Source organism: Linepithema humile, chromosome 1 (genome assembly GCF_040581485.1).
Source record: "Linepithema humile isolate Giens D197 chromosome 1, Lhum_UNIL_v1.0, whole genome shotgun sequence".
In the NCBI taxonomy this organism is placed as follows: domain Eukaryota; kingdom Metazoa; phylum Arthropoda; class Insecta; order Hymenoptera; family Formicidae; genus Linepithema; species Linepithema humile.
In genome coordinates, this window is record NC_090128.1 from 21375640 (window position 1) to 21397990 (window position 22351).

At 35.0% G+C, this 22351-nt stretch overlaps 2 protein-coding genes across 9 annotated transcripts in view; one reads left to right on the forward strand and one right to left on the reverse strand.

Moving 5' to 3' along the window:
* Positions 1-22351, reverse strand: part of exd (extradenticle) — a 62553-nt gene that overhangs the window by 20422 nt on the left and 19780 nt on the right. For all 8 annotated transcript variants that reach the window (XM_067355862.1, XM_067355876.1, XM_067355855.1 and 5 more), the window contains exon 3: positions 5666-5919. In XM_067355862.1, the coding sequence (XP_067211963.1) occupies positions 5666-5919 (254 nt within the window). The remainder of the gene's footprint in view (positions 1-5665; positions 5920-22351) is intronic.
* Positions 12631-20941, forward strand: LOC105670195 (uncharacterized). Its single transcript, XM_067355846.1, has 13 exons — positions 12631-12912; positions 13363-13463; positions 17839-17864; positions 18075-18196; positions 18266-18466; positions 18543-18691; positions 18778-18868; positions 18944-19144; positions 19292-19459; positions 19552-19696; positions 20091-20200; positions 20314-20394; positions 20463-20941. The coding sequence occupies exons 5-13, from the start codon at positions 18341-18343 to the stop codon at positions 20796-20798; spliced, it is 1407 nt and encodes a 468-aa protein (XP_067211947.1). The 5' UTR covers positions 12631-12912; positions 13363-13463; positions 17839-17864; positions 18075-18196; positions 18266-18340; the 3' UTR covers positions 20799-20941.

Genomic DNA, 22351 nt, shown 5'->3' on the forward strand with positions numbered 1-22351 from the left:
TTATTTCAGAATGTATTCGGAGATACTCTGTTTATTTGCACATATTTGGAGCAACCTGGCTTCCTTCTGCCACTTTCGATTCGGAGCAACATGACGTCGGCTTGGCATAAACTCGAGATACCGAGTTATAAAATAGTCAGATGTATCTATGCTACTTTCTCCGATAAATCAGCCACAAGCATAAATTCGATTATGCAAGTATTAAGGATTCTCCGGGTTGTTTCTCTAACCGCGAAGAGAGCACGCGCGCAACCGCGCGTCGATATATTTAGCAATGCACACGACGCTGGAATTTCCATAACGTTGGCGAAGCCAGGCTGCTACTTTTGCTCGTCTCTATACTCTTGCGATACGTATACGCGATCGTATTAATAGAGCGAGTCGTAATAAAATTAGAACGTCGTGAGAAAATTCGCCTTGTCGAAAGGCAAAGTATCACCGAACGCTGAGCATTAAACATTTTAAGACACCGTATCTTCTATTTATTTCTTATAACAATAACTAATAAAAAAAAATAAAGATATCTAATTTATTCCTTTAACAAAAAAAAAAATTAGAAACATAATGATTAAATGCTATACACTTAAATAATTCCAAGATTTCGTTTCGCTTAGCCGCAAATTTATTATAGTTGATAAAGTGGCGATTTTTTTCATTATTATGACAATAATTTGAAAAACATAAAATATTTCCTTCTTACAATTATACTTAATAGGATTTACGGTGGATCGTACTAGTCGCATGGGTATAGTTGTATAGCTACTACGGCAGTAAAACAAAATATTTACGCGCGCGTAAAAACCGTCTTTCCTTGCCAAACGCTAGAAGATGCATTCCACATGCTTTTTTTCCAAGATACAATATAAGATAGCACGTGGTGCACGCGCGGTCGGAATCAGAGTTGGAAATCGGGTAAAATAAAGGCGAGCATGTACCGACAAAATTCATGGTAGAGACGATGTTAGCTGGCGGTGATCACGCGATCTCGTAAAATCCGATGCGGTTCTATTCTCGTGCTTGTCACGTCATGTTGCATAGCCAGGCAGACATTCACCCTAATGCAGCGAGTCGACCGAATTTGAATAGTAAATTTTGCTTATGGCCGAACTTTCCGTCCTGACAACGTTGCCTGCTAACTAAGCCAATAACTAAACTTTTCAGATGCGACGAAATATTTAAACCGTGTGCTTGTAGTAAATTTTCTCTATCTAGATGAAGTTAGCTCCCTTTTTTTATAAATATTTTTTTTTTAAATATTAGAAATTTTTCTGACAATTTTGTTCCTTAAAAAGCATTTAATGAAAGACCATCACTTGCTGTAACTTTTAATGTTCCAAACGTTTGGTAAATTTTACCAAATTACAATTTTATTAAAGTGCATTCCAAATTAAACAAATTATATATATATATATAAAAAGAGAAATGAGATTCTTTGCCGGAAAATACGGAGAGGGAAGATTTAAAACTCGTTAATGATCACGTTATCGGTGCCCTCTCATCCCCCGTAAGTTGCATCACAAGTGCATGCAAACGCATATGTTTCCAGTGCGCTCAACATGCATATTGTTGCGGCTGCAAAGAGCTGTGTATGCATTACAGGGGCGGATCCAGGGTGTTTCTAAGAGAATGACTGTCAAATTAGCATTTATAACTTGCGGTAAACGGGAGCAATGTATATACAGTACATACGAATTGCTGGTTTTTAAGAATATTATTATTTTTATGTCTCACATCAACATTGCGTTGGTCATATAGTATTGTAAATTAAGCAACGACAGCTCGCAAGCGTTCTTATTGACTTTAGGCCGTGCAAAGATAATTCTACACTTCCAACTTAAGATATAATATTTCCGATAAATTATGAAATTCAAATAATTTTGCACTAAAGTATAGCGCGTCTTTTTAATCCGACCCTGATGAATGCGCTGTTGAACCTCGGGGCTGTGCGTGTTTACCGCGGGGAAACATCAAGCCCGCTGACACACGGTGAAATATGGGGTCGAAGCGGGTGTGGCAATTAAAGCACACGGCCCACACACTGCGCGCGTGTACACACACATACAATACACCGACGCGCGTAGATCCGCAGGGAGTAAGTGTATGCGAAAGGGAAAAACTGTTGGCGAAAACGTGAGCGGTGTTAAGAAGAATTATGCATGTAAGACTAATGAGTGGGTCCTATTTATAGAAAAAATTACCGATTACACGCGACGTCATACGAAGGTAAGGCTTTTTACGACAGCAATGTACTTGTATCCTTCAAACGGAATAATCAGTAATTTATCTCTGTGAAAAAAAAGATCAGGATATGAGAAGGATTGGTGATGAGTGCGCGTAACTTTATATCGCGACGGACCGTTCGCGTCGTCTCTGCATCATAGCGAATTATATCTCGAGAACTGATGCGATAGAAGATCATATTTAAATATCTGAAAAATTCCAAACATCAACTTTTTTCAAACATTTGCATTCAAAATTTCAACTATTGAACTCTACTTTTTTTATTTCGCTGAATGCGGTGTTCCATTTAAAAAATCATCGAATTGCGGCGAACCAAATCATGATAAGAGTTGCGATTTAAAAAGAAAGGGACGAAAAGGAGAGAGGTATTCTTAATGAAACGCTTCGCGATAACATCACCGAATTTCCGCAGCGGCGAACACGGTAATAGCTTGCGCAGTGATTTGCGTCGTTTTGAAAGAACCAGTATCACGCGACATACAGCAGGGACCGGCCTGTCCGGCACGCAAGATTTTACTTAACGCAGGCGGTTCGGTTCATTAGCACGCGAATCGCTGTGCTAGAAACAGCTACGGTGGTCATTTCTGCCGAGTACGCATAATTTGTTTTTTCTTATCAGTTCCTGTTTCGCACGATCACAAAATGCTCGCCAGTCGAAGATTACAAATTAGCCCAAGTTAAGCACAGTGTCCAAAAAAATATCTTTTTTCTATCATAATTAATATTCATTAATAAAATGTAAACTGTAGAAAAATGATTAAATTTTTAATAAAAAATACATAGAAACCGTTTAAAGTTGAAACTAGCATTTCAACAGCATTGTTTATAAAATCATTATGAAAAAAATAATCCGCAGATTGTGAAATTATTACGCAAAATTATTATCAACGTTTTATCACATTCATATGATCTCGATTCTTATTCACGTTACAGCGAAAATCCGCTTGTTCTCGCTCCTCCAACTGTCGCATACTATAAATGTACCTTAATGAGACCGCGAGATTGTCGGTGGACGATAAATTCTCGTCGACGTTGTTGTATTTCACGAGCGGAGAGATTATCGATGGTAGTATCGAGCCGGCTGATAGTGCGCCACGAGATGACCGAAATTTGTCACCCGCCGGATCTCAACGATAACCGCGAGGCTGGCGCGTTAAATTTTTCATTTTGCCGAGAGTTTTCTAAGCGGGGATGAGTAACAGCACTCGTTTATTTTACCATTCTTCTTTTTTGTCCTTTTTCTTTCCCCCCTACTTTTTTCCCGTTCGCAAAGTTGAACGACGATGAAACGACCGATGTAATTCTGCCACCCGAATTCAATATTCGATACTGCGCCGATAATGGCGCGGCCCCGTTCGCTCGCGGCGAATAATATTCATAAGCGGGATTTGCATAAAGCGAGCGTGCTCGCTCTCTCCTCGGAATGAATAATTTTCGTGGGAGGAGGGGATTTTGCAACGTCGCGCGCGCAAACGTAAAAATGTTTGACTGCGGCGCCGCACGCTGTGAAAATCAATACGAGAGTTAAACTTAACCCGTTTGGCTTAATAGATCGATCGGCCCGGCTTCATATTTGTCGCATATTTATGAATTGATCAAGATAAAATTCGCAAAGACAGCATGTTCGTCGTGCGAAAAAATTTAGAAACAAAAGTGCAAGATGCACTGTAATAAATTTGGATAAATTTCAAGCCATTGTGACGTATATATGTACACTCACCCGAAAAAAAAGCGGTACACTGAAAATGTGGGAAAAATTCATCAAATTTCAACTGACGATAACTTCGTAAATAATAAAGATAGAAAGTTCTATAAAATATGGAAATGAAGCTAAAAATCTCTACTTTAAGAATCAATTTATTTCAATGTTGCAAAATAAATTTATTGAAAATGGCGGATGACAAAGCGCGAGCATGCAAAATTGAAAAATAATGGTTCGAGTTTGCGACGGTGCACGGTATAAACAAAAAATTGTAGCTTATTGGGATCAAAAGCGTACGAAAGTACAGAGTCTCCTCTTTAAAATGCTTTTTTATGCATCTCGATACGATGATTTTTCGCCGAGAGATTCGCATTTGAAGAAAAAGGCAGATTCTTACTTCAAATGCGAATCTCTCAGCGAAAAATCATCGTATCGAGATGCATAAAAAAGCATTTTAAAGAGGAGACTCTGTACTTTCGTACGCTTTTGATCCCAATAAGCTACAATTTTTTGTTTATACCGTGCACCGTCGCAAACTCGAACCATTATTTTTCAATCAATTGTTTTGCATCCGAAGGAGATGTCTGCAGATCTTTTGTGATTTCTTCGCCCTGACTTTTTGTTTATGCTCGACCGCACATTGCGAGAAGAGTGCTTGATTTCTCTTGATCTTTTTCTTTCGAGACGCGTTACTTATTCGTACGACTTCGTCAAAGTAAACAATAATTAATCTTTTCGCATTGAAATTATTGGTCAATTATGGCGACGATAAGTCCTGAAAAAGCTGCTCAAGTTGTAGCGTTAATTGAAGATGGGAGAAGTCGAAGGTACGTTGCTGAGGCACTTGATTTATCAGTGTCAATCGTGCAACGTGCTTATGCTAGGTACTTGGAGACTAATTCTGTCCAAAGAAGACCTGGTTCGGGACGTCCTCGTTGTACGAATGAAAACGATGACCGATTTATTGTTTTAAATTCATTAAGAGACAGACATCGAACGGCTGTTCAAATTCGAAACAATTTAAGAGATGTCCGCGAATGTAATGTATCCGTTGACACTATTCGAAACAGATTAGCGGAACACGGTCTTTTTCCGCGCAGGCCAGCAAATGTACCTTCGCTTATGCGTCGCCATCGCGTAACTCGACTCAATTTTGCTGTCGAGCATGCAGGCTGGACATATGCAGAATGGAGTACCGTTCTTTTTAGCGACGAATCTCGTTTTTGTCTGTATTCTTCAGACGGACGAGAACGAGTATACCGTCGCGTTGGAGAACGATTTGCAGACTGTACTGTAAGTGAGAGGCCTAGAAGTAAGAATCTGCCTTTTTCTTCAAATGCGAATCTCTCGGCGAAAAATCATCGTATCGAGATGCATAAAAAAGCATTTTAAAGAGGAGACTCTGTACTTTCGTACGCTTTTGATCCCAATAAGCTACAATTTTTTGTTTATACCGTGCACCGTCGCAAACTCGAACCATTATTTTTCAATTTTGCATGCTCGCGCTTTGTCATCCGCCATTTTCAATAAATTTATTTTGCAACATTGAAATAAATTGATTCTTAAAGTAGAGATTTTTAGCTTCATTTCCATATTTTATAGAACTTTCTATCTTTATTATTTACGAAGTTATCGTCAGTTGAAATTTGATGAATTTTTCCCACATTTTCAGTGTACCGCTTTTTTTTCGGGTGAGTGTATATATATTTTTTTTACACAAACCTGCTCATATTTTTCCAGTTCCTGATGATAAATTTGCCTAATCTGAGCGAGTTTAGCCCTGTAATCAGAGTGTTCGATCGCGTTGTCCGGTTGTCCAGGTGGTCCGGCGGCGGCTGCCGCGGATGCCGAGGCAGCGGCCCCCGCACCTCCGCCCTTCTCTGGTCCAGCAACACCTTCCGCTATCAGCATATTGTCCAGTCTCATTAGCTGTGGATCTGGCGGTTCCTCTTCTTGCGTGTTTCTCAAGGACAAGACTGAAAACAGACGAGAACATCGTTAAAGTTGACATATGGAAGAATATAATTTTCGAAAATTATTTATACAGAAAATGTTTGAAGCTGAAAAACGACTAATTTAATGTAAAGACCTCGAAGAGAGGCGCCAAAGTATCACGTCGACCTATCTAAGTGAAAATCCAAGAGATCGCTCGCGCAGCTTCTGCGTCGTGCGTTTGTCGATCATAAAAGAATCAATTTTGTTTCGGCTGTCTTCCCAAGCGTCTCCGGTCCTCTTTTTCTCGTCTTTAGGGCCCGTCGCACGCAGTGGTTTAGAGCGGGTAGTTTTCCGCGGTATAACAGCGGTTTTATTGTACTTTTACGACGCATGATGGAGCTGGACGACCCATAAAACTGCAGAGCGAGGGACTTTCTATACCCCGCTTTTCGCATACCCCCCGACGTGTTCTCCCGTCGCTCTCGCACACAACGATTCCTGGCATCACGAAGATGCAGCCCCGTCGCCTTCGACAGTTAGCACCCCTTCCGAAGCAAACTCCCGGCATGTATACAGAAGCGAGTAATGCGGAATAGAGCCCTGAGCTTCTTCGAAGAAGCGTCACGTAGACTTTTTCAGAAAAATCGAATGTTTATACACGAATCATACAGAATGCTTATACAGAATCGCAAAAAATGCGTTTTTTGTTTGTGTGCGATTAAGATAAAAAGTGTAGTCTCTAGTCATTTTTATCATAATCAGTAAGAACATCGAAAAAGAATTGATTGGCAAGCTTTTAAAAATAAAAATCAACATTATTTAATTGTCTTCGTATTTGTTGCCAATTTATGTACGCAATATTTGATTAGTATTCATTTCTTGTATTATTTCTACGAAGGCGCTTATGCAACTGTTCAGCAAGTTACATTTCTCTGACCTCCCGATGAGTTTTATGAATAAACTTGCATTTGCAATTGCTCGAGTCGCTATTTGAATTCGCCCGAAACTTTTCTCCTCCGCCACTTTTCGCCAGAGTTCGCGAAAAAAGTCCCTGGAGATGCGAAGAAAAGGGGAAAGTACGCGACTTCTCGAGAACTCGCAGAGGCGTGAAACAAATGCGCGGGGCTAATACATTTATACGAAGTGTAACAATTACGCCAGTGGAAACGAGGACTAGAGTCCTGGATCTTCGATAAGACTCTAGGGAGAGTTTCTAGAGCAAACGCGTCGTTCTGAATAATGAGAGAACATTTCTTCGAATAAAATGTTTCAACAATTCTGTACTAATTTACTAATTGATTTATCTGCTGCATTCATATATATCACTGCTTCCGAATTTTGCCTCGTTATTTCGAAGCTATTCCTGTTCCCGAGCAAATTTACAGAAAATATTTTTAACTGGAAAAACAATAAATCACAATTATTACTTCTGGGCGATTAAAATGGATTTCATCGCTTTCGGATTGAACGAATATTTCAGTGATGGCATTTGGCACGAAAATGACGCTGAAAATTAAATTATGATAGAGGAATGTACAGTCAGGCTAAACGAGTCTCCGGAAATGAAATCAAATAAGTTTCGAAATCGCAGCGCGTCTCGCGGCACTTCCACAAACGACTTAAGAAAGGGTTAACGATAGTCAACGCGTCCATTAAAACTTCCGTGCAGTAGCAGGAACTTTTCATGACACTGTGGGTAATTAAAAATGAAAAACCTCCAAACGCGGTGTCGCTTGCTGAAGACGACGGAATAAAACGTCGTTTTACGGCGACGCGGAAGAACTTGCACCATTGAAAGTTAAAAGGCTGAGCAATTTCGACCACTGATACGAGCGTTCATTTTAGAGCATCGGCGGACATAAATATATTCCCGTTCTTATCTATGAAAAACTTATATCTTTAATTTTTTCGCTCTCTGCATTTGTAATAATAGACAATAAAATTTATACAATTTTCAATATATTTATAGTAAAAAAGCAGAAAGAAAATGGAAAAACAACATTTAAGTTTCGTGATAATTTAAGATCCACCGTACATCATTCTTATAGTTATTATAAAAATCAAATATAACTATCATTTATGAATTTACTTGTTAATCAAATAAGTGAATATTGTTAATAATGTAGACTATAATATAAATAAATTCTTCTACACACATACACACTCAGTATATTATTATTTCAATAATAAAATTATAAAAATTGATTCTGCAATAAGTACGCATAAATATTATGCGAAAAATTCCATAACGCAAACGATAATATTCGTTTTTATTGTGGCATGAATTTGAAATGTCGATTTTTTGATATATCCAACAGAGAAGTATAAGAAACCGTACGAATTAAACATTCTTTTGGAATTATTTTCATGTGGGGGCGGATTCGAGCGGGAATGGCTGGCTTACGAGCAATAATCTGGCTATTAGGGGGTGTAAGGGGCGGCCCTGCATGCTGCCACGCTGAAGAGGGACCGGGGGCGGCGTCAGTCTCCTACGGGGGTCCTTACAAGCGCGTAAACTCAGTTTTACTAGCAGTTAACATTTTACGACTCAGACGTTCTGCCCGAGTCGTACGCTCTTGCTCTCGATGCCCTTCGGTCTCCGTCTTTCTCCGTGTTTTCCCGTTTTCTCTCCTTTTTTCTCTCCACGATTGACACGTACGCGACACGTGGCTCTGTATGAAATACCCAGTATATAAACTCGTACTGTCTGAGCTTCGATGCTACGTTCGTCGTTTTCGAGAGTCGTTTGCGAATGAGCTACATTAATACGACATTTCAGTGAAAAGCAGGCTAATCGCTCAACTAATTTGTACCCCGCAAAATGCACCAATGCAGTTAGGAAAATTGCCGCATTAATTCGATGCGTTAATGTTAGCGCAAATATTTTTAACCACATGCTTTTAATCAGAAAAATGCTGCGTATCACCTATCATGAGTAAATTATAATTTTCCAAATCATAAACACAATTCATACTTTGTCTCCTTCGCTGTTTAATAAATATCGCGTTTTAATTATTTTTCAAGATCAACAGATCTACTTTGCATTTTCTCACGTATCTGCTACATGTATATCCCTCTCCCCTGCACTGTTTTTCACCGCGAAAAGCAGCCGACAACCCTTTGTTACCGTGCCTTATCTTAATTGCTTTCACGGGTTCCCGTTTAGATCAATACACACCACCGGCGTTCTGCCACCGCTCTTGTCTGTTGCTTTACTCCGCTCTACGAATCTAAATTATCCCGAGGGTTATTTCGACGTGGATCCCGGCTGCTCGCGCACCATCCCTTTCTCTTTCTCCTTCTCTTGCATATTTTAAGAGCGGTTGGAACTTGGTCGTAAGGCTCATCAGAATGACCTGAGTTATCACACACCCGGCGTTCGCGAGATTAGACTAGCGCAGAATTTTAACGCAAATGTGTAAATAATGTGCAAACATAATGCTAAAAATAGGATTTACAGTGTTACACTTAAATATATAGTGTGTAAAACGAACAAAGAAAAACAAAAAAATCAGAAAGCAATTTTAATTAAATTTTTTAATTAAATTAGAAAATTAAATGAATACATTAAAATCATATTATTGGTAGCAATTTATTCTTTTAATAAGATCAGAAATTTGTAACATTTTTTCATATTTTACTTGAACATGCAAATTATATATTCAATTTAATCGGATTACTCTCAGCTTTTTATAAAATATTAATTCACGAAATGTACCATTTTTCCATTTATTTTCCTCATCTTCTCGATTCTTTTTCACGCCTTTATTCCCTAATTTCAGCAGGGTAGACAAGAGATTAGGCCTACAGGCGAAAGGAAAAAGGGAAGAAAACTGCTCTTTTAATTCTGGGGTGAATGCCGACGATGGGGGTTTCAAGAGAGAAATATAGAAGAGGGAAGAAAGACATCGGTGTCTGTACACCCTCTAGGATTCGATATCGATATTCCACCGTAAGAATATACCAGGCTCTCCTGATTTATGAAAGGAAATCGAGACGCCAAGCTCGTGTTTCGAGGTTCGTCCTCTCTTATTCGCGACGTGACGCGATGCTAGCTCGCGTGCCAGCTTCGAATGTCGAGATAAAAAAACGAGTGCACGCGATAAACGCACGAGGAAACTTTTATCGAAATCGGATATATATTCCGCCGATATATCCCGTTTCTTCTATGGGATTTAATACGAGCAGTTAGCGTAAATGATCCAAACACGCGATTCGGCTTGTATCGCTTTCGGTTTTTTTTATCGTGATATTTTCGATATACATACTGATTTGATGTAAAATCAATCGACGATAATGATTTATCTAACAATTGCTATTGAACAGAATGTAAATGAGGCTATTATATTACTTCTCTTCTAATAAATGCACTCTACATAAAACCTTCTTTTACGATTCTATAAAAATACTTTAAAAAATATTTATATTTGTAGAAATAAAATTCTCCAGTGGACGTCCAGTGCTATACAGACGATTCTAAAATCTCCTGTAACACGCTGCCGAATTACCCACGGCAGTTGCACCCGTCGTTTTGCGCGGTATTCCGTTGATCGTGGATTTATCGATGTGGAAGTTCCGGGTGCTGGCGACGAGCGGGATTTCTGGTCGGGAGGATCTCGAAACTCTCTTCCCACGCGTGAAAAACAATGTTTTGCGAAGTTCGGCGTTCGTCCGCGCGTATATCTCGCACTTTATGTTGCTCGCGAGAGAGAGAACTTCTTTTCGACGATTTCTTTCGCGCTCCAGCAATTTCGTGCTTCCGCCGCCCAAAAAAGGATCCCGCGCGAACTGTGGTATTTCGCTCACAATGCTTCGCGATGTTTTCCCAGCATCGACGTCGCCACTCCTCCCCCTCCCCCCCACCCTGCTTCTCTCTTTCAACTCCCTTCCTATTTTGCTTCCTCCTACGACTCGAGTTCGCTCGACCATATCTTCGCCATGTTCCACCAGTCCGACTTGGACTACCAACCACCGCCACTCTTCCTTTCCCCTTCTATTATTTTTCTTCCTTTTTCCAGCCACTTCCGCCGAAACACTCGTCCCCTTTCGCCATGACTATCCTACCGTCTACTCTTTCAACCCCGTAAATCAAAACTCGATGCGAAAACGCGGCCAAATGTACACAACGCGCGGTGCTCGACGTACCGGGTGTCCGGAACGATCGCCGACGGCCATCGATTTCCGCCGTCTGGATGGAATAAGAGCGAAGATATGCTTGGTGAGAATGTTCGACCGCTTCGTTGCTCGACTGCCTTGAGAGCGGGATAAATTTCGGCTATTTTTTAAAATAATGCGCTTAATATAAAATCTCAATCTAACATGTGATACGTTGAAAAGTAATAATTTGTTAATTTGGCTTCTTTACTATTTCGCAAAAGACTAAAAGATGTTAACGTTTAATCCTTGATTCTTTTTTTCTCAAAACTCATGAAGATAACGAAGGACAATAACGTAACAAGGGAGTGCAAATATCGCGGAGCAATTCTCTTCACTTGCAATAAAGAAGCGATTGAAGACAGGGGGTGAGAGGGAGACATACAGTGGTTGGCTCGTTCCGTCAGTAGTCGTGGGGGTTAAATAAAATTTTACGGCCGCGAAATCGCCCAATAATTGTTACGGCTCGCTTTGATCGCGTAAAACACGTCGTAAATGTCGAAAGGGACGAACCCTCAGTCGACAGGAATTACTCTTAACCCCCTTACATTATGCCGCATTACTGGTTGGTTATGCTGCGTTCACCCCCCCTCGCGCACGATGCGTATCCCTGCAAAATCTTACATTAGCCTTCAAGTCAAGAACGCCACGTTAATTTCAAACTCAATAAAATCGTCGAAAATTGTTTATTTTATCATAGGAGAAATTAAATTTGGACAACTGCTAGACTACACTTTTAAATTTATCACAATATGTTGAACGGTGCTGCTGGATATTATATTTATACACATGATTTAACAGATCTATAAAACTAGCATCCCGAAATGCAAATTTTTATGAAACTTAATCTCAGGACAATCAAATGCAGTACCTATAAGTTTTACAAAAATTTGCATTTCGTAGTGCTAGCTTCGCAGACTTTGATTTAATACATGGCTTTTTAATTACCAGAAAGATTGATGCTTATAAGATAGTAGATGTAATTTAATCTAATAATTTAAATACTCAGGCAATACTAAGAACATAAGAGTCATTACTAACCTCGCATAGTTTTCAAGTATTACTAAGCTTATTTATTTCCATTGCCGTTGACCCGAATAGCAACAAGTTTGATAATTCTCGCATGCAGTTTTATCGTACAATAAATTTCTGTACAATTATACAACGACACTACGTTCGCGTAAGCTTATATATTGATCTTAAACCATTCTGATTTCGCGATTATACGTTTTGCACATAATGCACATAATGTACAAAATGTAAACAGAACAATCTATCATAACTTCATATCGCTCTGTTATAAGATCATAACGCTTATTTTTCAATCCTATTGTCATGACAGGTATCATTATGATATTAGATATTGTATACATGTACACAACACAATTTGCATATACATGAAGCATTGAAATTATAGAGTGAATAAAGTGTATAATTCGAAAAGCTTAATAAATCTGAGAAGTCGATTTAAATTCATCTTAAATTACTCTGAACTAAAATCGGCCTGAAGCACTCGTCATATAGCACAATGAGGAAGCTTACGTGGCAAATTTAATATCGAAGAAAACTACTCTCTAAAAGTAAATCAGTGAAAATGTCACTAATGGAAACAGTAAAATAGGATTTCACTAAGATTCAGTGAGTATTTCACTGATATTCAGTAGAAACACTTACTTTTTGTTTCTTTATTTTAAAACTCACTGATTATGGTCAGTGAAAATAAAATTTCACTGTAAAATCAGTACTTTATCTATCGGTAATGCTGATTTTGTATCTGCTACGATACCATACAGTGTCGCGCATGTGCATAACAAAAGACGAGCTAACACAAGTATACGCATGCAAGGATCACAGTTCACGTGGATGCGTTGTGCAGTGCGGTAAGTACATATATATATATATATATTTTTTTTTTTTTTTCATTTGTAGTTAACAAAAGCTGTACAAATAAAAATAATGCTAGTAGTAAATAATTATAGTAGTTATAAAAATGTACCGTGTCCAAACGTGTCTGGACGTGCATTGTCTTGCGGTTTCCTCTAAAATGTAAACACTCAGTGATCAAAGACAAAAAAGTAAACAAGAATTATTAAAAATTTTCCTTTCTGTAGATTATCTGTTTTCCTAACCTTTTTAATGATAAAGTCTCTTTAGGAAAAATTTTCTCTACTTTTCTACAATTCTCAAATACAGATATAAATAGCATATAACATTATATATCTGTATTTATTAAGTTAGTTAAAATTAATTTTATGACGTGTTTTATATTAAAATTATAATCTGTCAAATCTGTCTTCTTATTTGTAATTTCTATTTTTTTATTTTATTAGATTTGAAAATTAAAATGCAGCAAGTGAAAGATTTGTCAGTTCACGAATTAGGACAAAAATTGAGGAACTTACAGATGCAGAAACACGACATATTTTTAATGGTAAGTGTCATCAGTTTATAATATATTTTATAATTAAAATATAGTTTACATTGTGCTCTCATTATATATACACTCACCCGAAAAAAAAGCGGTACACTGAAAATGTGGGAAAAATTCATCAAATTTCAACTGACGATAACTTCGTAAATAATAAAGATAGAAAGTTCTATAAAATATGGAAATGAAGCTAAAAATCTCTACTTTAAGAATCAATTTATTTCAATGTTGCAAAATAAATTTATTGAAAATGGCGGATGACAAAGCGCGAGCATGCAAAATTGAAAAATAATGGTTCGAGTTTGCGACGGTGCACGGTATAAACAAAAAATTGTAGCTTATTGGGATCAAAAGCGTACGAAAGTACAGAGTCTCCTCTTTAAAATGCTTTTTTATGCATCTCGATACGATGATTTTTCGCCGAGAGATTCGCATTTGAAGAAAAAGGCAGATTCTTACTTCTAGGCCTCTCACTTACAGTACAGTCTGCAAATCGTTCTCCAACGCGACGGTATACTCGTTCTCGTCCGTCTGAAGAATACAGACAAAAACGAGATTCGTCGCTAAAAAGAACGGTACTCCATTCTGCATATGTCCAGCCTGCATGCTCGACAGCAAAATTGAGTCGAGTTACGCGATGGCGACGCATAAGCGAAGGTACATTTGCTGGCCTGCGCGGAAAAAGACCGTGTTCCGCTAATCTGTTTCGAATAGTGTCAACGGATACATTACATTCGCGGACATCTCTTAAATTGTTTCGAATTTGAACAGCCGTTCGATGTCTGTCTCTTAATGAATTTAAAACAATAAATCGGTCATCGTTTTCATTCGTACAACGAGGACGTCCCGAACCAGGTCTTCTTTGGACAGAATTAGTCTCCAAGTACCTAGCATAAGCACGTTGCACGATTGACACTGATAAATCAAGTGCCTCAGCAACGTACCTTCGACTTCTCCCATCTTCAATTAACGCTACAACTTGAGCAGCTTTTTCAGGACTTATCGTCGCCATAATTGACCAATAATTTCAATGCGAAAAGATTAATTATTGTTTACTTTGACGAAGTCGTACGAATAAGTAACGCGTCTCGAAAGAAAAAGATCAAGAGAAATCAAGCACTCTTCTCGCAATGTGCGGTCGAGCATAAACAAAAAGTCAGGGCGAAGAAATCACAAAAGATCTGCAGACATCTCCTTCGGATGCAAAACAATTGATTGAAAAATAATGGTTCGAGTTTGCGACGGTGCACGGTATAAACAAAAAATTGTAGCTTATTGGGATCAAAAGCGTACGAAAGTACAGAGTCTCCTCTTTAAAATGCTTTTTTATGCATCTCGATACGATGATTTTTCGCTGAGAGATTCGCATTTGAAGTAAGAATCTGCCTTTTTCTTCAAATGCGAATCTCTCGGCGAAAAATCATCGTATCGAGATGCATAAAAAAGCATTTTAAAGAGGAGACTCTGTACTTTCGTACGCTTTTGATCCCAATAAGCTACAATTTTTTGTTTATACCGTGCACCGTCGCAAACTCGAACCATTATTTTTCAATTTTGCATGCTCGCGCTTTGTCATCCGCCATTTTCAATAAATTTATTTTGCAACATTGAAATAAATTGATTCTTAAAGTAGAGATTTTTAGCTTCATTTCCATATTTTATAGAACTTTCTATCTTTATTATTTACGAAGTTATCGTCAGTTGAAATTTGATGAATTTTTCCCACATTTTCAGTGTACCGCTTTTTTTTCGGGTGAGTGTATATTTCAGATATTTAAAAATATAATCTGAATATAAATAATAAATAATGAAGCTAAATTGCTTTATGTGTAATAATGTTGTTAAAGGAGGGTTAGACGGTTTAAATCAACACTTTCAAACAAAACATGGTCTAACAATTAAACGAGGATTACAAAAAAGTGGATTTGAATGCGGTCAAAATAAATGTTGTAGGAGATTTCATAATTTCTTCTCTTTAAGGCAGCATATTCGAAAAAATCATTTTTCTAAAGAAAAGAATGATTGTGATTTTTCAATTACAAGTACAGATTCTATTTTTTTATCTGATGATATGATTATTGATCAAAATAATATAAATAATACTGACAAATATATTGAAAAAAAAAAATGAAGAGGTCCTACAATTTTCTGATAATTTTAATTTAAGAGACTCTATAATAAGAATGATAATTAGGCTTCATTCAAAAGGAACTGCAACTGGAAGCATTATAAATGAAATTCTTGATGAATATGCAGAAATTACAAATAATTTATGTAAATCATTACAAAGTAAAGTTAAACAATTTATAGAATCTAGACAAATTCTTGATGATTCTGATGTTAGTGATTTGTTAGATTCTTTTAAAATAAGTAAATCTTTCGAAGGATTAAGAACTGTTGAACAACAAATGGAAGCTTTAAAATCTAGTACAGAATATATTGAACCTCAAGAAATACCTTTGGGTACACGTATTAATAATATAATGGATAGAAAAACAGGCACTTTCATACCAAAAAAAATTGTAGAAACTTGCTAATATGTTCCTATTATTGATTCTTTGTCAATGGTACTTAGAAACAAAGAAATACGCGATGCAATAGAAGCAGAAAGAGAATCAAATAATGATATTCTTGCTTCCTTTATTGATGGACAGCACTTCAAAAATCACACTTTTTTTCAAAAATACAAGCATGCAATTAGACTTCAATTATATTATGATGAACTAGAAATCACTAATCCACTAGGCTCAAAAACATGCATTCATAAATTAGGAGCTTTCTATTATACTATACAAAATCTTCCATTTCATATGAATTCTGAGCTTAGTAGCATTCATGTCCTGCTTCTTTGTTGTCATGTTGACATAAAAAAATATACAATGAAGAAGATATTGAGTCCTTTTCTTAAAGATCTTGCAAAATTGGAAAGTGATGAAGGAGTTCCTATATTTTTAGAAGAAAAAAAATATACTTTGCGTGCATCATTAGCTGCATTTTGTGGAGATGGATTGGCTGTACATGAAGTATTCAATTTCCTGAGTCCATCCTCTAATTTATTTTGTCGAATGTGCCTTTATAATAGAGAGGATTTACATAACGGAAATATAGAAATGAAACAACAAAGGACTGTAGAAATTTACAACGAACACTTAAATTTATTACAGAATGCTAATTATAATAATAATGTTAAAACTTTAACGGGAATGCATGGAGAATGTTGTTTGCATTCATCTCGTTTTTTCCATATATGTAGAAATAATATTTTTGATCCAATGCACGATATACTTTGTGGTATTGGACCAATGATATTAAAGTTAGTTTTAGTTCATTATGTTATAGAATTAAAATTTTTTAAAATAGAAGATTTCAATGATAGATTAATATCATTTCAATATGGCTTTGTAGAAAGAAAAAACAAGCCTTCAGCAAATTTTAATGAAAGAATATTGAATCAAAAGGGGAATACTTTAAATCAAAAAGCTATGCAAATATGGTGTCTTCTTCGTGCTTTTCCTTTTTTAATTTCTGATTTGGTTCCAAAAACAGATGAGCATTTGCAACTAATTCTTCTTTTGCTAAGAATTATGGAAATAGTATTTGCACCAAAAGTTGCAGTTTCTCTCATATCTTATTTGAAAGCTCTTATCACTGATTTTCTACAGAAATTTAAGAAATTGTTTCCTACTGTAAATATGATCAATAAATTCCATCATTTAATGCATTATCCACGTTGTATCTTGTGGTCAGGACCTCTTCAGTTGTATAACTGTATGCGTTATGAAGCTAAACATAACGAAATCAAAGTAAGAGCTCAAGTTGTTAACAATTTTAAAAATCCACCTAAAACATTAATAAGAATTGCTCAGTGCTCTGAAAGTAATCGATGGGGAAGAAGAGATGCAACAATTTTTCGAGTTGAAACATATAGTGGAGAAACAGTTAATGTGCAAGATTGCAAAAGCCGTATATATTTACATACTCTAGGATATATTGATGACGACTCTGTATTTAACACTAATGCTGTAAAAGTTAATGGTGTTGAGTTTAAACTTAATTTATTAGTATGCCTTGAAGTTGATAAGAAAAGAGAAGATAATGTACCACTTTTTGGCCGTATAAATGAAATATTAATATTAGAAAAGAATGAAGTATATTTTTTTACCACTTTATGTAAAACTCATTTATTTGATACTGATTTTAATGCCTATCATATTGATTTGGAAATGGATGAAGTTTCGTATCTTTTCATAAATTGTCTTAATCTTGGGCATTATAAACCATTTTCTATTTGGTCTGAACCAGCATCTAATCGCTCTTACATTAGTCTACGCCATATATTATAACTAATGTATTTTTTCTTTGCATTTCGTCACTACAGAAAATGTAAGACATTCTTTATTACTTGTAAGTACATTTATTAGATATAAATTTTATTATATTATATACTGATCTTTATGTATGAATAGTTTGTAAATATTTTGTATAAAAAATATTTATAAATAATATAATTTTTTATGTCTAATCTCTCTCTATATATTCTAAATTGCTCTTATTGCGTTTTTATTAATAATTTATATTTTTTATTAATATAAATAAATTTTTATAAATTTTTAGATGAAAAAATCGAAGGTTCTTCTTTTCTTTTACTTAATGAAAATGATTTAAAAAGTATGGGATTGAAGATGGGTCCAGTAAAAAAAATTTTTTAATTTCTCCAAGATTGTTCTTCTTCTCAGGTAATGTTTTTTATAATTATTCGTATATATTTTATTACTATTTTAATTTTTTTATAATTTTATAAGCAGATACAACCATCTCAAGTAGATGGAACATATGAAGTAGCAGAAAATGGAGAAATAATATTCTCTTCAGATTTGCCTATGGAATTAGGAACTTCTATAAAAATGAATGTTGAAAGTCCATCTTCCAGTAGTAATGCTTCTTCATCTATATCAGCTATTTCTAGTAAAAATAAGGAATCTACAATATCCAAAAATAATTTTTCGGTAAAAGCAATTATGTTTTTGTAACAAGAAAAGGAGTGTAGAATATACTAATAAAAAATTATATATTTTAATTCAGCGTTTCAAAACAATTCATGAGACTCTTTTGAAGCATCCTCAAGGTACTAACATTTTGAAAGCCATAAATGGCATATTCACAGAAGATGATAGACAAAGCCTCGTGAGGATTTTAACATCCGAGTTAGTAAAAGTTCATGGAGATAATTAGTAAGTTGATTTCTGAGGAATTTTTATTATAATTTGTATTTAAATTTGCATCTTTACGCAATTGTTCTATAATTATTGTATTTTAGTTATCCACCTGAAGAAGCTAAAATAGCCCTCGCTGAAAATATCGTAAAAGAATTTCCAAAATTACGAGACTGTGAAGCAAAAAAAGGACATGTAAGAAATTATCAAAATGTTTTTTTTAAATATTTAATTAAAATGAATTGATCATTGTTTTTTTACAATTTTAAGGAACTTTATTATGATTCAGTTACAAAGAGAGGCTTCATTGAATATCGTCTTTGGACGATGAGAAAACATATTTCACCTACCAAGAAAAAATATATTCAGGCAGCAATGAAAAGACGAAATGTAAATAAAATATTGTTTTCTGAAAAAAATTCAGATGAGGAACATAATGGTTTACTTCCTGAAAATTTGTATAAAGAAAAGGTATGTAGCAACAAATAAAAAATTTAATTTTTTTTATCAAATTATTATGTAACTTTTTTATATATTATAATAATTTTTAATATGTTATTGAGAAATAAAAATTACATTGTACAAAAGACATTAATTCTATTATGACATTTTCATTAGATTTCATGGATGAAATTTAAAATGCCGTCAAATGCCAATAAGTCTTCTATATCCGAATGTATGAGTATTACAATGAATAACCGAAGAAAATGGATTATGGAAAATGCCGTTTCAATAGATGAAATATGTGATGAATTTCCTCGATTAACTGATTATTCTGGGGAGATGGTAAATAACATAATGCTTTATCTTTACAGCTTAGTTGTATATTGAAAAAGATATTTTAATTATTTTACAAAAATGTATTTATATTTTTGCAGTTTGATGAGGAATTTGAAAGGTTATATAAAGGAGCTTCTGATAAATTCTTAGCAAGATTTGCCCCTTTTTATGTACAAAGAATCCTTATATATTGCAGTACAGCAAGACCAGACTTATTTAAAAAATCAGCTTTTATTCAAGATGGTAAATTTATATTTCATTATAACTCAAGACTCGATACGTGTGGCCATTTTCTTATAGTTTGATTTTGCCTAATACCATTTTTCTTACTTCATTAATCCGCGTATATTCCGAGTGTCAATCGACATATAGATTGCGCGTGGATAGAGATAAAAGGAATAACGCTAAGTATAAACCAAGCTGAAAATCGATTGAAATACAACACGTGCCGAGTCCTGCTGTAATTGAAAATCCTGTTTTCTTTTTTAATTTTAATTTTTTTATAATTTTTAATAGAAATTAAACAGTGAAATATTAATTATATATTTATTTTAATTATTATTATTATTATTACAATTTAATTAATAATAATTATATATTCATTTTTTCAATTATATATAATTTTTTATATATTCAGATACTCTTCGTGCCATAACTCTTCTGGCAGATTTACTTCCTGTATCAAATGCTGTTAGGAAAGGAAAAAGAAAAAGAAAAGGAGCAAGCAAGGAAAATTTATCAAAAGGGGTAAACATGTTTTATCTTATTTTTTAAATTTCTTAGTATAGACTGATAATAATCAATATAATAAATATGATTGTTAAAATATATGATTCAAATATTTGGATATTTAATTTCAGAAGAACATTATTGATAAAAGAGAACATGGTGAAATGTATACTGCAACATTTCCAAATCCTTCTTTACTACAGATATGGCCTGTGAGTTTGATTAGTGCATATAAACTTATATATTAATACTTGTGCTAACAAGAAACTCCTTTTTTCAGGAAGGAACAAACATAGAGGCCCAAACTGAGAAACTTAGAAGTGAATCCAAAGGTCCTATTCAGCCCTATATTATTTTAATCAAAGGACAATCTACACAATATTTTATTCAGGCTGATAATCGCACTCTAACTTTGAACAATAACTCGCCTATTATGGCACTTGATTTGTTGTTTAAAACATATTATGTTTTCAATGTGAAGTGTCCAGAAACACTAATTTATTTTTTTAATTTCTTAGAAAACTATTGCTTTAAAATATCCGATAAAGTACAACATGCTTTGGTTTCTTCTGTTCATATTAATATTTGCAATATAACAGTAGATAATATTGCATAATATATCTATTGTATAATATTCTCATGTTTAATTTTAAATTAACTTTATTTTGCTGACATGTTTTTATAATACTTAATTTAAAGTATCGTGAAACTAAACTTGTTTTTCTATTTTTGATTGCATTCTAGTAATTTTATAAAATTTATTTCATTATCCGATAAAGTGCAATATGTTTGAGTGTCTCTCTCATATTTCTAATATTACATTATATAATATATTGCATAATATATTCTTATTACATTTATATTCTTGTGTTAGTTGTTAATTGGCTTTATTCTATAAACATTTTGTCTTTAATTTTCAATTTATTTGAAACTCTAAACATATTATTTGATTACTTTGAATTACTTTTTATATATAATTAATATATAAAAATTATGTTAATATATAAATTACATTAAATCAACAAATATAAGAATTTTTTTGTTTGAATATCAACCGATTATTTTTTTTCCTTTGTACCACACACCAACATCCAGCAAACACTAACTAATAGTAATAATCTTAATATTATAATTTTCTACTTAACAATGTGTAAAGTAACTCAACACATATACATGTTTTACGTTACAGTTAAATTCTTGAATAGAAAATTATAATATTAAGGTTATTAGTGTTAATTAATATTTTTGCTGGGATATTCACTGATTTGAATAGCTCACATCACTGATTTTATTGTTGAAAATCACTGTTTCTAGTAGTTTAATATTACTGATTTCAGCAGTTAATATTATTAACTATTCCTTTCAGTGATATTTTACTGATTTACAGTGCTATACTTATAACTATTATAATAAGTGACTATTGACTGTTTCCCAGTGATAATACACTGATTCACTTTTAGAGAGTAGTGGAGACTGATATCTATCGGAGGAATGCATGTCACTTCTGAGACACCGGGTGCGCCTTATGGAATACACGAAGTGTAGTCGTGTGCTGTGCGAGACGGCGCAACCGAGAGGTCGGGCGAGAGATCTTTTAATGAAACGCGGATGTTAGAATGGCAGGAACGCTGCAAAATGGTCTAGGCGTGCTATGTACTCCACGTGTATGGAACGCACGCGTACATTCGCGCGTTACGCTAGTTTATACACGGACGAGACGTGAGCGCGGAGTCGGCACAAAGAGACATGCACGGTGACTATGGAAGGAAGGCATCCGCACGCGGCTAGAATATACATACATACATATATACACACACACACATATATATGTATATATACCATATATATACAAACATATATATGTATGTATGTATATATGTATATAAAAGTATGTACACGGTAAGTGCAAGCGGGAGAGCAAGCGTGGCGTCTCGAAACAAATTAAGCCCCTCGACTGTGCTTCGTTATTGAAGTGGCATTCCTGCTCAGAAACCCTCGAAAACTTGTCTCAGCCCCGCCGTCTACATACATCTCGCAGATAATCACGATAATCAGATTTTTTAATAGCTTAATAACCGTAAGAAACACTCATGCGCGCCCAAAATCGCTAAAGTGTTTACGCTTGTTGCGCTTATCTCGAGCATCAGATCATTCAGAATATCTCGGAAA